The sequence below is a fragment of the Tachysurus vachellii genome, chromosome 22 (genome assembly GCF_030014155.1).
Source record: "Tachysurus vachellii isolate PV-2020 chromosome 22, HZAU_Pvac_v1, whole genome shotgun sequence".
Lineage (NCBI taxonomy): Eukaryota > Metazoa > Chordata > Actinopteri > Siluriformes > Bagridae > Tachysurus > Tachysurus vachellii.
In genome coordinates, this window is record NC_083481.1 from 4,688,626 (window position 1) to 4,705,628 (window position 17,003).

Below are 17,003 nucleotides of genomic sequence, written 5' to 3' on the forward strand. Positions count from 1 at the left end.
AACATTTTCCATTTAAAACTACCACTAAACTGTTACGGGCACGTGACCCGCCGGTTGGAAAGGCGACAAGGCTGCAGCGAGGTGACGGAACGTTGCGGCTCGCGAGGCGAGGGGGAGGGGACTAAGCACGCGAAAACAAGCTCGCGACAACATTCCCGGTGTTGAATGAGCACCTGCAGTCCGTCCGTGGTGTGCGCTCGCGCCGCAGGTATATCGGCACGATACAGACGTTTTTTGTTTGTTTGTTTGCTTGAGTTGGATTCTTTTTTTTTTTAAGCATGAAGGCGACGGTGAGGAACTTTTCCCTCTGCCCGCGAGCTGTCAATCAGGATTAACGGTCACTTTAAAAAGTCCCTCGTGGCGGCGGCTGGAGCTGAGAGTCTCGCTCTCACCCCAGCGCGAGGCGACGCCGTCACTACGGGTGATCGCTCCACGCGCGCACAAAGTCTCGAGTTATTTATTTATAAGTTTGCTGCTGCTCGTGGATTGTGGCGCGTGCACACACAGGACGGCTCATGAATAAATAAAGGAGCCGGAACGCGCGAACAAAGCGTCAGCACTAAAGCTGCACGAGGGCAAACTTGGATAAAAAGGGATAAAAACATTTATTTTCAGAGTTTAGAAGTGTTTGACTGGGAAAAATCACACGCACGCACGCAGGCACCACACAGCACGATACAGTACCGGACCTGGCATCACACACAACCGCACGGGATCGACATGGACCTCAGGACGCTGTGCTCCGGGCTGCTTTTGCCTCTGCACATCTTGTGTTGCGCCGTAAAAGCGCTCGTGCGCTTCTTCATCCCGGGCAAACGCAGAGATCTGTGCGGGGATGTGGTGCTCATTACCGGGGGAGGACGAGGAATCGGTCGTCACCTGGCCCGAGAGTTCGCCAAGTGCGGGGCAAAGAAGGTAAACACGAAATCTTACAAGCAAAAATAATAACAAGGGTACAAATATTACGCAGAAGATGGTTTACGCACGGGTTTACGCGCGGGTTTACGCGCGGGTTTACGCAGATGATCTCACAGATACGCTGAAAGACGCGCACAATAATTCTGGACGATATATCAGATCATACTTACGATGCTATCACGATACACGATACGGATATCCATGTCTCGATATTTAAGAGTTTGAATAATTTAGGGAACCATGAAATAATAGAAAAATCTCATACAATACAGTATATTCATTTAATTATAACCTTCTAACCTCAATTTTTTTTGTAAGCCAAAACTAAATATCACAATAGATAGTACTGTAGTTTATCTTTAAAACGTCTTCAAGTAGAGAAGCATTACACTGTTTGATTCATCGAATCGCTGTCATTTTGTTTCTTGTACCTGCCGTGCAACAAAACCAAGGCTAAAGAGTTGTACAGAAAGTGTGTTTCCTTTTTATCTGTAAGAAGGTAAGAGTGTAAAAAATGACACATTTGGTTGTAATGTCAGTATTGTTATTGTCTATGGCTTCTCAGTATGATGATGTGAAATCAATATGGTGATATTTTCCAGTAACAATATATTTTTGGACCTTAAAGTCTTTAATTTTGGGTGAATACGTTAGTTCTTTTTTAAATCATAAAAATGTAAAATCTTTTCAAGGACATAAAACAAATAAAACAATTTTTGAAATCGATCCCCAGTGTAAGATTCTAAAATCGTGACATGATAGAAAATGTATTACCCAGTGGACAGATCAGTGATCACGGCATAATGTCAAGGTTAAGTAGGTAAATAGAGCAATCCAGATCGAATGCAAGGTAAGAGGTGACTAATAAAGCGTCCTCAAAACAGACGTGAGCTTTAGTGCTTCTTTATTCATAAATCATTATCACATCATAAATGTCAAATATCATAAATGTTATTCTTCCAGAACTCATAGATACCTTGTTAAACTTTACATAACTAGCTGTTGCACAATGTGTGTGTGTGTGATTGGGAAACTGTTGTTTTTGCCTGCACAGTCATGAAAAGTGGGCAGGAAATGTGAGTATCATAAAACAGGACAGCTACTGAATTTGTGGTCTTAATATCGGCAGAGTTTTCTTCAATAAATGTCCTAATATTGGCAGAAGGTTGTACATTCTGTAATTTGACTCACAGGTCTATATTAATGCGCCTGTTTTAATTCATCACCGTTGTATGACTTGTACTGACGTTTTCTATGAGGTGAGGTTTATTTAACATTTTTGGATTTGAGTCTGAGCTGTCAGTGTTTTGTAACAGTCAGAGGTGAAGCTTTTTCTATACGTTTTCCAAAACCAGAACAACTTCAAGAGAAATAAAAATTATGGGTTGGTGTTTAAAGGACTTTATAGCTGCATTAAAATAAGTTATAACAGGAAATAACTTGTCTGACGGAACCATTGCCAAAAATCTATGGGATAATAAGAATAAAAAAAATGTGCCGGTGTGCTGGAAAATTACTCACTTCAGGTGAGTAACACCACCCTGTCACTCATTAGTTCCCTATTACCTTGTGTCCCTTTTAGTGTCTGACTCCTTACACAAGTGATACAAGTGAGATATGATCTCGCTTATGAAAATATATAAAAAAAAACTTTTTTAATTTGTATAAAGAGATAAAAAGTATTATCATATAAATCACACTACATCATATAAAAACAATTAAGCAGCTATTTAGAATGACCCTAACAGCACAAAGGTCATACTCCAGACATTTACAGCCAGGTAATAAACATATATGTATGTATAAATATTACAGGTTTTAGAGCTTTATGTACCTTGAACCCTTGGGCTCATATTTGCGCTCTAGCCACTGCGAGATGTACTGTAACGCCTGGCCTGTGAGGCCTGGAAACACACCAGGATTCGATGACATCTTGTGGAAAGCTAAGAGCATGTACAAAATGTGGCAGCTGCTTCACTCCATTCTGAACATGCACACATCCACACAAGGAGGCTCTTATACTGGAAATAGAAACTGGAAATAAAAAACAAAACAACGTCCAATTCCAAAACACCAAACCCTCCCTCATTCCCTCAAGCCGTCACGGCCCTTAAGCACTTTCACTTGGACGGTGAAAAGTGGGGTGGAACATTTTAAAGTAATGATGCTTCCAGATGAGAATCTAAAAATAATGATGCAATGCTGTAAATACTTAAAAGCCACAACAGATTCCATCCGTCTCTCACCGACAGGCTTAAAAAGCTAAGTGACAGAGAAGGTCAAGTTTTCTTTGAAGAAATGTTTTATTGAACAGTTTTCGAAGGAGTCTACAGTGTCAGCCAGTCAGATGTCTGTTAAAGCTGCGACTTTAAAAAAAGATTCCATTTACATCGGTATCCTGATATTTCATGCAGCTTGTATCCATCCACATGGTTAGCAGAAAATCTGATTGCTGAATGAAACACAGCCTTTCTTGGAGCACATGCTTTAGCTAACAGGAAGACTTTTGTCTTGAAAAGACACATGTACTTACTGTTTATGGGTGCATTGACATTTAGATTGATATGTGAATAATTTGTAATCTGGGTATAACCCCAATCTGGAATCTCAAGAAAGTGTAAACACAGACCTGTAAACTGGAAAAACATGAACTGAATTGGATACATTTTCAGCACAAACTCTCTAATTTTCTTTTTGTAGCATTTATGCTGGGGAAATTTCACCAGTTCACTTTAAAATGGTTAATCGGTCCATATTCTCTAAAGAACACTTTTATTTCTAAAAGTACAATTTCTACTTACAGATTTCATCTTACTGTTACTTCAAGTAGACAAACAAGTATAATAACAGATCTAGTAGCATCTAATATCAATCTACCTTAGCATCTAGTTTAAATCTAACTTAGCATCTAGTTTAAATCTAACTTAGCATCTAGTTTAAATCTAACTTAGTATACAGTAAATCTAACTTAGCATCTAGTTTAAATCTAACTTAGCATCTAGTTTAAATCTAACTTAGCATCTAGTTTAAATCTAACTTAGTATACAGTAAATCTAACTTAGCATCTAGTTTAAATCTAACTTAGTATACAGTAAATCTAACTTAGCATCTAGTTTAAATCTAACTTAGCATCTAGTTTAAATCTAACTTAGCATCTAGTTTAAATCTAACTTAGTATACAGTAAATCTAACTTAGCATCTAGTTTAAATCTAACTTAGCATCTAGTTTAAATCTAACTTAGCATCTAGTTTAAATCTATCTTAACATACAGTAAATCTAACTTAGCATCTAGTTTAAATCTAACTTAGCATACAGTAAATCTAACTTAGCATCTAGTTTAAATCTAACTTAGTATACAGTAAATCTAACTTAGCATCTAGTTTAAATCTAACTTAGTATACAGTAAATCTAACTTAGCATCTAGTTTAAATCTAACTTAGCATCTAGTTTAAATCTAAAAGAATACAGTAAATCTAACTTAGCATCTAGTTCAAATATATCTTAGCATACAGTAAATCTACCTTAGCATCTAGTTTAAATCTAAGATAAAGTCTAATTTAAAATTAGCCTAGCATCTCATAGCAGATAGTATAATTCTACCACATAGTATAAATCTACTATAGCATCTAGTAGCATCTAGTTTAAATCTATCGTAGCATCTAATATATAATTTAGCATCAGGTATTTTCTTACACTCATAAAGGAAGCGAACTGAATGGCTTCTTAGTTTTCTTAACTTTACGACTGCAGGACTGTGATGCCTCAGTGACCACAATGACGTTTCAAAGGTTTTTTCTTTACTCAACCCAACCACTGACTAACCAACACTACCAAAAAATACCAGGCAGCATTGTGGGTGTTTTTTTTTTACCAGGAAACATTCAGTAAACATGATTTCCTGCAGCAACAGATGAAACCTCTCTGAGAACCACTCTTCATAGTCGTCTTTCCACTCCCTTAAAGACTTTGTTCTTTACAGCTGCGCGACAAAGGAAGCTCTCAGCACGTCACTCATTGTCAAGGTGTGAAGGCTTTAGGAACGGCACCTGCACTTCGCCAGCTCTACAATCGGCCTATTCTTAAGAAACTCAGAGAAGCCTGCACCATAAATGCACCTTCAGAAAGCGGAAAAGACCCCGACACACCACCCGCTGCTCCAGGTGCAGCCCGACACGCTCTGTCACTGCAAGCCGAGAGGCCGCTTCAGCGTTTAGCTTTATAGCCTAACTACATTTTACTTTTTCCACACAAGTACAAATCACATCAGGATTTTTTTGTCATCTTATAAAATGGGATTATTTATTGATTTAGATTTATTGATTAATAAAGATGCTGTTCACAAAGTTTTTTTTAAAGCAAATCAAAGTCTTTATCCCCTGAACCCGTACGCTCGGCCAATTAAATATCCCATGAGGAGTCACACAAAAAAAAAATATGGAATACTATGTGCACTAAAATTTTTAATTCATTCTCATAATAAATCATTTTGCAAAATGCTAGAGAAAGTGTTTTTGGCTGCACAGTGCATCAAATCTCAAATCCTTCTATTAAGTAAGATTTTATCAATAAACATCCAGAGCAATAACAGTTTTATAAGCATTACGCGTCCAAAAGACGTGAAAAAAATCATCTTTCTCTCTCTCTCTCTCTCTCTCTCTCTCTCTCTCTCTCTCTCTCTCTCTCTCTCTCTCTCTCTCTAGCAGTTAAGATGAGACGTTCATGATGACTTTTAGCTAACTGGATGTCTAAACCTGTTTGAGGTTGAAGTTCTGTGCCTAAGAGCATCGTAATGAGGACTTTTGAGTTTCCAGGACTGAGCATTTGTGCATGTTAGATCCTAACAGATCATAAAGTTCTCGTCGGTTCTCTCGTCATCGCCTCAGGCACAGTGACAGCTAAAGTACTAAAGGTGCCGAAGCTGGAACTGGTAGTGAGGTGTTAAGGAAGTGAGCCTCATGTAAATTGCACTCTTGCTTTGTGTGTGTGTGTGTGTGTGTGTGTGTGTGTGTGTGTGTGGTGGGGGAGGGTGGCATGGCTGCATACAGCTCCCAGCTGGGCAGTGCCCTGTGGCTGACCCCGCTGTCTCCACACTAATTAGACAGCGGCAGGCGACTGCCTCCTGAACTCCTGGTGGCCTTCTTCTCCGCCCCCCCTGCTTTCACACACACACATACACACACACACACACACACACAAAGTCTCTCCTGCTAATACACAACGTGTTTACAAAAATGAGATTTGGCCAATAATCTGATTACTGTGTTTACATGCATTGTAAGTAATCTGATAAAGAGAAAAGGGTCTAACTGCAGCACATGTGGAATCTGTGCTGCCAGTAAACACGGTATTCTGCCAGCCGAGAAAATAGATCTGAAACACACTGTTCTGTTTTACCAACCAATCTACAGTGCATAATTTGACTTTAAATACTTTTAGAAACTTTGAGAACTTTTTAACCTTTTTTAAGTCGTTTATATAGATATCTGGTGAGGTGGCCGGAAAACTAAAGATAAAATTTTATTGTTGTTTATCCTTTCTGGAAAATAATCAGGTAGTTATTGGATCAAGAACTTTGGAACAACAACATTAAATAACATGGAACAACAATCCTCCATCTTGAAATCATAAAGAAACAGATTTACAGAAAAGCACTAAACTGGAGACTCCTTCCATAAACATTAATAATCACAGAAAATCTCACCGTATCCTTTCAGTTGTTTGAAAGTAAGTCATTTAAAAATGTTTATCGGATCATCAAGCTTAAAATGATGTGAAGTTTTCTCATTGGCGTCTTACTATAGACATTTATACAGTTTAAAGATAAACATTATCAAATATTTGGTACATTATTTCTATTAGCCTGTAACTGGAGCACTGTTCAAGCTTCAGACCAATCAGAACGGTGAAAGATGTGAACGTTGTAGAAACATGAAAACACGTAGCGTTGGAATTGCTGCAAATGAAACTCAACCCTTTTAGTACAGCTCTCCCGCTCTGTAAAGGGATTATGGATAGCCTGTGGCTTGTTGTATTACCCTACTGTATGCTAATATGCAGAGTCAGCCATTGCTTATTTTAAAGACTTTTCATGATAAGACTCTGAGATAAGAGACACGCAGGGATTGTATTGTGATGTGAGTCTTCCAAAGAAAATATCAAGTTTGTTGTCAAATCCCGTTATAATATCAATCTCGATCTTTCCGCTAATTGCCTCATCAGCAAAGCAAACAGAGCAGAGACACGCAAAGATACCTGCTCAGGGTTATCCTGCAGAATCCAATCACGCAAGCTGCTAGGATCTGACGCAAAAGTGTTTCTCTGAACTGCCTCTCATCCGTAAAGCAAACGCTGCGAGGCATGCTCCTGTTAGTCCTGCTGTGCGTCGATAAATGATCTCTACTGACTGGGATCAAGTAGATTGGAAAGGCAAACACTGAGCGGAGAAACCCTAAGGTTCACTGGAAGGGAAAATGTGTTTACGAATGTTATTGCAAAGTTGCATTTGAATGTTATTGCATTTTGTTAACCTAAATAGCATTTTATACACAGATAACAGACGCGGAATTTCAAAGATTCTGCAAAGCCTGTTTTTTGTTAGGATCTTGTGCAATTGTCGGGTATAAAAAGGCCTGGGTTTGGCAATTTAAAAGAGTACGAATGAGTTTAATTGCACTCTTACACATCGGAGAAGAATTTTCCACAAGAACGTGGATAAATGTGGAGCAATTACGGAAAACGGCGCCTTATCACGGCTGGGGGAATGAGTTCAATCAGGCAGGAAGTGGATGCACTTGAAAAGGTTTTTTGCCTACACATGTGCTTCAGTATTATATCATGTCATGTAGTTAAACACAGAGGCAGACCAAAGCTGTAAATTTGCGAATAACTTTTTTGCTCATCATCGCTTTCCGTTGTCAAATACAATCTAGAGTTTTAGCCACCTCATCATCTGCTCACCGTTTTTTCTCCCATACACATTTTCAGTGTTTCCAGCGTCTTGGAGCAGAAAATGACTAAAGCCATCTGCCCACCAGGCCGTGTAATGACACCAAGAATGTGTGTGAGGGAGCAAGAGATGAAGAATAGGCAGCATCATCCCTTATTTCATTACCTTTCCCTGACCCCACAGACTGACAGATCTAATTGCCCAATCACAGCCCCCCGTGTCCCTGTCCTGGCCAATTCCCCCTCACGGTCATCTCTCTTAATCCCCCGATGTCTGTGTGGCCTCACTGATCTCTCAGTAATAGCCGCTTTTCTTTGTCTCACAAGTCTTGGAGAAGAAGGAATCTATATCTTACATTGGAACTCTATTGTCTTCCCTTGTTTTCTGTGCGGAATTGATACAAAACATTTCAGCAAGAGCGGCGGGATCTTGTAAACTTCGTGGAAGATCTTGCAGGAGTGTGGGCGTGGTTAGAGGTTGTGTATGCATAGAAGGGCGGGGTTAGTGAACATGTAGGAGTGTGGGCGGGGTTAGATATTGTGTAGGACCGGAATGGCGGGGTTAGTGATCATGCAGGAGTGTCGGCAAAGTAAGTAGAGATTGTACAAGATTGTGGATGGGGTTAGATATTCTTCAGGAGTGGAAGGGCCTGTTTTCAACTGAAACAACTGTTTGTTTCCTAAAACCACCTTGTCCTGGATATATATATTGTTTTGACACTTCCTGTCTCCTACCAGCTGATACTGTGGGGCCGCACAGAGAAATGCCTGAAGGACACGTGTGAGGAGATAACGCTCATGGGAACGGAGTGCCATTACTTTATTTGTGACGTGGCCAACAGGGAGGAAGTGTATAAGCAAGCCAAAGTGGTGCGAGAAAAGGTAATTATGGATAACCAAGCATTTTATCTTCAAATAATCCACTCTAGATATGGTATTCATGTAAATAATGAATGTTTCCATAAATACCTAAAAAAAAAAGTGTTAATAAGAAATATATTTCAATGATGTATTTGGAGTTCATCATGAAAAGGTGAAAAATGAAGTCATCATTTAGTCATCAGTTTTTCACACTCACTTACAGAAGCAGGAGAGAAAAGGTGTTTGTTTCTTGATATTGTTTATCTCGCTAATGAACAAGATAAAGTCAAATCTTAAAGCCAGTCATTCAGTACTGTTCAGGTCATTGAGATGTCCATGATTTAGTAGAGCACAGAGCAGGAGTTTAAGAGGTAGTTTTATTTCCATTCGATCTCCGACAATGGACCAGACTCGACTCATCCGCTAGCTCAACTTCCCCTCACCTGGGCAGAGATACACAACTCCTCACTTAAAACATCCACAGACGACGAGAACGTGCTGTACGTCTGGCTTTAAGATCCTGTCACTGTGGGAACACAGCCAGTATGAGTAAGTGGATCATTCTCATGCAGGATCTTACAGGATGGCCTGAGTCTCGTTTTCTTCCTCACGACAGGTCGGAGACGTCACCATCCTGGTGAACAATGCCGCAGTGGTGCATGGGAAGAGTCTGATGGACAGCGATGATGACGCCCTACTGAAGTCACAGCATATAAACACCATGGGGCAGTTTTGGGTAGGTCATTGACGTGAACATCTGGATGTTTGGAATGTTCTTAGCTATTTGTAGTCTATTCATCATACATACAAGGGGATGGAGGAGGAAACAGGAAGCAGTAATAGGTGATTGTAAGGTTGTGAGTTTGAATCCCAGGATCACCAAGCTGCCACTGCTAGGCCCCTGAGCAAGGCCCTTAACCCTCAATCGATCAGTTGTATAAATGTAAATTTGATGAATGTAAGACGGCCTGGATAAGGATGTTCCCTGAATGCATTAAATGTAATGTTTGTTAGGAAGGTTGCGAGTTCGACTCCTAGGTCCATCAAGCTGATTCTGTTGGCCCCTGAGCAAGGCCCTTAATCATCAGCTGTATAAAAATGAGATAAAACATAAGTCGCACTGGATATGGCATCTGCCAAATTCTGTAAATAAAATCAAATGCCAGATTCAGGGATGATGGTGTTCTGAGATTTGAAAATTGTCCTCCAGTCTTATTGACAGTATAATGCTTGCTATTTATATATGACTTGCTGTATATCATCTGCTATTAAGGTCACACCAATTACCTTAAAAAATGACTCAATAAGTATAAAAGATGTGTGTTTCAAACTAACAACACAATGCTGTCTTCTAGTGAATTCTTAATTCTAATAAGTCAGGGGTTGATTAATTTTCTATTATAGCAGCTCTATAATAGCGTTGGCTGTAATTCAGCTAGCAGGTTTATATTAACTGCTAATATTGTCACAACCTTCCTAACAAACATTTCTATCATAACAGCTCATTCAGAGAAACCTACATTGTTGTGAATATGATGAAGCTTTCTGTAAAGAAGTCTAAGGTTAAGAGAGAAAAGAAAGGAGCCACATCACACTAGAACATCACTGATTGTATTCTTGTAACTCTGTTGTGTTGCATTCGTTATTGTTCATCCAAGTAGCGTACACTACATTGTTTCATTTGTAGTCAGAATGTTGTAGACTTCGAAGAGTCTGAACAGTGAAACAGTGTTTTTTTCTGAACTAACTACCAGTTAAAAGGGAACAGATTTTTTATTTCACACGAAGAAAGGATGATCTTCCTGATGGATTGATATAAGTCCATCCAGTGAGAGGATTGACAGTGTATCGTGTCAGTTTCCATCCACTTTTAATACTCAGAGATGGTGTACGGTTTCATTTCCCCTCCATTTGCGACCTTTAGAACCCTGTTTAGAAGGAAACACTAATCAGGCTTATGTGCAAAGAAAGACAGGAATGTGAGAGAACATTAAAAGAAGCGCTAATGGTTACTGGTTGTCCCAGTGGCATCATTTGGCTTAAGAACGAGGGAAATTCCAAATGACAGACTTCCTGTCAAAACACTTGGCACATCCAAGTGAGCGTCTAGACCACTCCAAACCTGCATCTGGACTTTTCATGGCTTGACACAGGATCAAACAGGTTTATCTCAGGATGAGCGAATTGTACGTGCCTGCTTCAGAAATGGAAAACCTCACTTGCGGTTACAACATTCTTCTCATGATTCTTTCCCCTCGTCAAGTTCCAAACACCTGCAGGAGATCAGAAACAAGCACCTTTCTCATAGTTGTTTGTTGTTCTTTTCATCTCCCAGACTACAAAAGCGTTCCTGCCGCGTATGCTAGAGCTGCAGACGGGTCACATCGTCTGCGTCAACTCCATCTTGTCCCTCTCACCCATACCTGGCACAATAGACTACTGTACCTCCAAAGCCTCGTCTCTGGCCTTCATGGAGAGCCTGACCCTCGGCCTATTGGACTGCCCCGGGGTGGGATGTACCACTGTGCTGCCCTTTCACACCAACACCGAGATGTTCCAGGGCATGAGAGTGAGGTGAGATGTCAGATCCTGCTCTTTAGGGCGTTTTAAATATTCATTTAATCCTGTTAAATTCGAGTTGAGTTAGCAGTAGTAAATATACATTTTAATCAGAAACAGTATATTAAATCTGAATGTTGGGCTTAGACTTAGATTTTTTTATATTTTTATTTTATGAGAAACATTTTATTAGATGATCTGTAATCAGCGTAAATTGCTATTTACAAGAATAAAACAAATAAAAAAAAGTTAAGGTTATATTTCATCATAAATTATTACAAAATAAAACTTTATAAAATATGACAGACAAATAATAATAATAATAATAATAATAATAATAATAAAACAAATATCATTTCAGGTAATTTTGGCCTATGAAAATAATAAAATTTAAATATTTTTTTATATGTTTACATTTATTTATTGATTTTTTTTACACATGAAAAATGAAAAATTAAGTCAATTCCTGTCACATTTAATTGATCTTGTGGAAATTCAGGTATTTTTAAGGCATCATAATAATTATTTCTATAATACAGGTTTCTTATGAATTCATGTACAAACTCTGTTGAATGTTTTTGTCTGTCCCAGCATCTTAATCAGGATGATGCGATACCAAAATAGATTTTATTTCTGTTTTTGGTCAAAAAATAAATTATTATAATAATATATTTAAATGGGGGCACGGTGGCTTAGTGGTTAGCACGTTCGCCTCACACCTACAGGGTTGGGAGTTCGATTCCCGCCTCCACCTTGTGTGTGCGGAGTTTGCATTTTCTCCCCGTGCCTCGGGGGTTTCCTCCGGGTACTCCGGTTTCCTCCCCGGTCCAAAAACATGCATGGTAGGTTGATTGGCATCTCTGGAAAATTGTCCGTAGTGTGTAATTGCGTGAGTGAATGAGAGTGTGTGTGCCCTGCGATGGGTTGGCACTCCGTCCAGGGTGTATCCTGCCTTGATGCCCGATGACGCCTGAGATAGGTACAGGCTCCCCGTGACCCGAGGTAACTTGGATAAGCTGTAGAAAATGAGTGAGTGAGTGAGTTATTTAAATAAACATGAAATACAATTGTAATTGAAACCAACTGAAATCTTCCACATTTGTAACAAAATGTAACACAATCGAAATCTTATTAAAACAATAATCATGATATTTTGGTCCTGAACCTGGATCCACAAGGACGTGTGTGTACTTTTATAAACACTAATGATATGTTTGAGATTTTATCATGATGCATGTTTTAACCTGTGCTTTAAACAGATTCCCTAAACTCTTCCCGCCGCTGAGACCAGAAGTAGTTGCTCAGAGGACAGTGGACGCAGTCAGAACCAACACAGCCTTCGTTTATCTTCCGTGGACCATGAATGCATTGGTTATCCTTAAAAGGTATGTCCTGTATGAGGAACTGGGAATAGGGAGGAGATCAGACGGTACAGTTTGGTGAATTTGTATTTGTTATATGGAGTTCACAATATATGTGTAGCATCAGTGTAGGAATGAAAGAAGAGTCTTTTAGTAGTGGGATGTTGTAGCTTAGTGGTAAAGATGTTGGCTTACTGCTTGGAAGGTTGAGTTTGAATCCCAGGTTCACCAAGCTGCCACTGCTGCGACCCCTGAGCGAGGCCCTTAACCTTCAGTTAAGCGGCTTGTGACAGAACGGTTTATTAATTCATTTATGCAGGAAAGACTTGCACAGTGTGAAAAATCAACATGATAAAAATCACAAAGAGGCAGTCGGGGGTATTAGATAACATTTAGCTGTCTCAATATTTCACGCTGATTAATGACCTAGTTTCCATCAAATTCTAATAACAAGCTACAGTCTTTTGTTTGCTCTTTCCCAATTTAATCTCTGGTCTGCCTTTATGAAGTAAATACATGCCAAATCTAATGAATGGGTCTTATTTTCCTAACACGTTTGTTGTCTGTGTTTATCTCCTGAAACAGCATCTTACCCCAAAGTGCTCTGGAGGAAATCCACAGGTTTTCTGGAACCTACACCTGCATGAACACTTTCAAAGGACGGACATAAAAACGCAACGCAAAACTGCAAAGTTTGTCTTTGACCTTAATTATAGATGGAGTGTGTATCACTTCTGTCTGCCGGACGCAGCTGATCAGAAACAACAGAAAAAAGTCAGGGATCGAAGAGTCGGCTGTCCTTGAAGGGTTTTCTTGAGACTTTTAACGGAGGAGAAATAAAGAAACAGTATGGCACATGATCAGCATCAGTGTCCGTGTCGTTCAGACTGCCTCAGATGACTGACCTCTCAGCAGGATGTTGCTGGCTTAAAGACTGGTTTTGAACTGCTCCACCAGCAAAGAAAAGCAAACAGACTCATGAAAAAGAGCCTTCAGATTTGTACTTAATCCTCTCTTATAAAAATGGTGTATTTTTTAACAAAATAGTGTTACTCAAAATACAACGTTTGAATAAAATACAGTTTGGAGATACAGTTTGGGGGTGTTCTAGGGAAAGTGTGAGATGTTCCTCAAGGGATTTGAGGTTCAACTTGTTGCCAGATTTGGGTGGACGACATCTTAATGTCACACCATGGCAGCTTTTTTCCAGCTGAGGAAATGAGCTCAGAGTGTGTGTATGAGAGAGAGAGAGCGAGAGAGAGAGAGAGAGAGAGAGAGAGAGAGAGAGAGGGAGAGAAGCCCTGATGAGAGGTAAATGTTCTCCACAGACAAAGAGAAACATAACATCACACACAAACCTGTGGTTGTGCTGACCTTCAATCACAGCCTCATTCTGTGTGCTGGTTACTTAAGATACCAAAGACATGCTAAGGACAATTTTACAACCAAATCTAATTTTGGCAAATCTAATTTAAATGGCATGAATTCCTTGTATTTGTTCTTAATAGTGATCAGGAGTCATCATCATTGCACATGCACTCTTCATATAACAGTGAGATGAATTAAGAAACAAAGAAAAACCTATTAAGAAAAGAAAGATCTATGTTTTTTCATAAACATTTTCACCTTTTAACTTTATTTTAATACTGTTGGTACTAGAGGTTTGAATGTATGGTGAATATCTCATATAAAGCTAACACTTGCAAATTATGATCAATATTTTAATCATTTTTGAGATGCTGAGGAATAACACATTAGTAAATATTCATTATTAAAACCCTTGCCACAACATTTGATCCATGCTCATTAACCTGACCCCCAATTGCCGATATTGGTTAGCATTACATTATCATGGTTTTGTCACTAATCTACAGTGATGTACAGACTCTTTGTTTCTATCTTTTTTTTGTAGATGCTTTTTCTAAGAGACATACCAGAAATTTGTTTTAGCCTCCAAAATATGATCTCATGTTAGAACGAATAGGTATTAATTATACCCTCAAGGTAAAAACATGCTAGAGAGAAGTTAGGACAGCAACTAAAATAGTCAAAGCCAAGTGTTTGTTTTACTCCAGATTGGTATATATACAGTTTCATCAGAAGTTTCTTCATGTTAAGTTAGTGCTTGGTACAGATGTAAGTCTTCATTCCTTATTTGATGATTCAGCTGTTTGGACATCCAGAGGAAGTTCAGATCTCCATCTGGGTACAAGGATAGAATAAGAAAATGAATGCATGACTTCCTTCTACTTGCGGGATGGTGAGTTAAGGATCAAGGCTCAGAGGGAATGTGGTGCACAGCAGGGCTCAGTAAGCACCTTAAGGTAGACAGTAGACTGTTTTTGTCTTTGTAGGTAAGTGTTTTAAATCGGATTGCTGCCAGTGCAGGAAATGCAGCAATGGAGTGGTATGGGAGGTTTGGGGGAAAACAAGACCTCATGTTGCCTTTAGCAATTTATTCTCTACGACCTTCATTGCACTTACACATTGCTCAATATTAAAGGTGACCGTGCATAGAGTTTGTTTGATGCCAATGTGCAAATATTTAACCACAAATCCACTGAACCACAGTTCACCGTTAAGAGTTATCACGCTGAACATAATGAAGAACATAAGTGTAGAAATGCAATGATTTCAGTTTTACACTGACTGACTAGACTGTTATTAATATAATAAATACTCGGCAAAAAAAAAAAAAAAAAAAAAAACATTTTCCCGCTTTCACTCTATTTTCCGGGATTTGATCCTGATATTTATTCAGCAGCTAATAACAACGTAGCATTGGCAGGAAAGGGGTTAGCCATCTCATGAAGTCTTGCGGGCTATTTATAATTATACTAATGTATAATTTGGACATATTATGTTTTTTAGGAATTGGTGTAGTCTGTAGGAATGGTAATGTTAATGTTAATGAGTCTAAACATTACAAGCATAAGGTACAGCTCATTCTCTCCATTTATGACCCCATGCTAATGTTTTGCAATGTTTTTAGCAGTGCGGTTTACCCCAATTCATGCTAACAACAACCGAATTTGAAAATGTTTGCTAACTAGCTAGCATACCTCACTCTTGGTCGTGAACATCGGTGTGCTGTGCTTCTGCTTCTTTCAGCCATTATATGTATATCTCACAAATCTATAGCTCTCTTTTTTTTAATAAATAAGATGCCAACTTAAGAATTCTGCAATATAAAAGGACTCTGAGGTTTTATGCCAATTTGCCATAATGTTAGTTGTCAATTCTTTGAATAATAGGCACTTATTCCTAAAGGTGTTCTCTATGCTTTTAAGAATGCTATAGAGCAGCAGACTGGGGCAGCCTTGTATACCAATTTGGCAGTTTGTAAGATAGTGACTATAGAAGAAGACATTTTTTCAATGGTTCTTAAGGTGGTTTTATGGTAGTTGGGGCTTTTAAAGATACCATATAGCAGAGTCTGGGGTTTTATATGCAATTGCCATTTTGAAAAGGGGTTCTTGGCCTAGCGACTGCTTTAACAGATTTTAATAAAGAACGTCAGTAAGATTGAGTAAAGATCCTGTAGAGCATTAGCCCAGTGTTGTACACCAATTTGAAAGTGTGATAAAAATACTCTATTAGGAAACAAGTGTTCTGCAATGGGGGGCACAGTGGCTTAGTGGTTAGCACGTTCGCCTCACACCTCCAGGGTTGGGGGTTCGATTCCCGCCTCCACCTTGTGTGTGTGGAGTTTGCATGTTCTCCCTGTGCCTCGGGGGTTTCCTCCGGGTACCCCGGTTTCCTCCCCCGGTCCAAAGACATGCATGGTAGGTTGATTGGCATCTCTGGAAAATTGTCCGTAGTGTGTGATTGCGTGAGTGAATGAGAGTGTATGTGTGCCCTGCGATGGGTTAGCACTCCGTCCAGGGTGTATCCTGCCTTGATGCCCGATGACGCCCGAGGTAGTTTGGATAAGCAGTAGAAAATGAGTGAGTGAGAGAGAGAGTGTACTGCAATGAGTCTTTCAGGAGGTCTTGTGGTAGGTAGTGCTTATTAAAGATGGCATAGTGCAGTAATCTGGGATTGTACACATGAGGTTGTACAATCTAGGGTCCTTCAGTGGTTCTGTAAGAGTTTATTGGCATAGTAGTAGTAGATTGTGGTTGTTCAATAATTGGCTAGTTTGGTAGATATACAGATTTTGGTAAGTTGGGTATACACACAGTAAAAAAAAGGTTCTTCAGTGGTTCTAAAATACATTCATTTATTAGTGATGTGCAGATCGATAGTATCGAAGTATCGATATTTACGATCCCAATGTCTCCTGCTCTAGTATCGATTCTCATATAAAAAGATCGATATTTAAACTCAGTAATTTGGAGTGAGTGTTTATGTTATCA

The 17,003-nt window shown here is 39.2% G+C and overlaps 1 protein-coding gene across 2 annotated transcripts; it reads left to right on the forward strand.

Moving 5' to 3' along the window:
* Positions 1 to 158: 158 nt before the first annotated feature.
* dhrs3b (dehydrogenase/reductase (SDR family) member 3b) lies at positions 159 to 13,739 on the forward strand. 2 transcript variants are annotated; one of them, XM_060857595.1, is made up of 6 exons: positions 159 to 915; positions 8,603 to 8,746; positions 9,342 to 9,461; positions 11,061 to 11,299; positions 12,544 to 12,669; positions 13,231 to 13,739. In XM_060857595.1, exons 1-6 carry the CDS (start codon positions 721 to 723, stop codon positions 13,313 to 13,315), a joined length of 909 nt encoding a protein of 302 aa, XP_060713578.1. In that variant the 5' UTR covers positions 159 to 720; the 3' UTR covers positions 13,316 to 13,739. The 2 variants fall into 2 exon arrangements, with proteins under 2 accessions (XP_060713578.1, XP_060713579.1); XM_060857596.1 differs by lacking the exon at positions 159 to 915 and adding an exon at positions 2,081 to 2,177.
* The last annotated feature ends 3,264 nt before the right edge of the window (positions 13,740 to 17,003 follow it).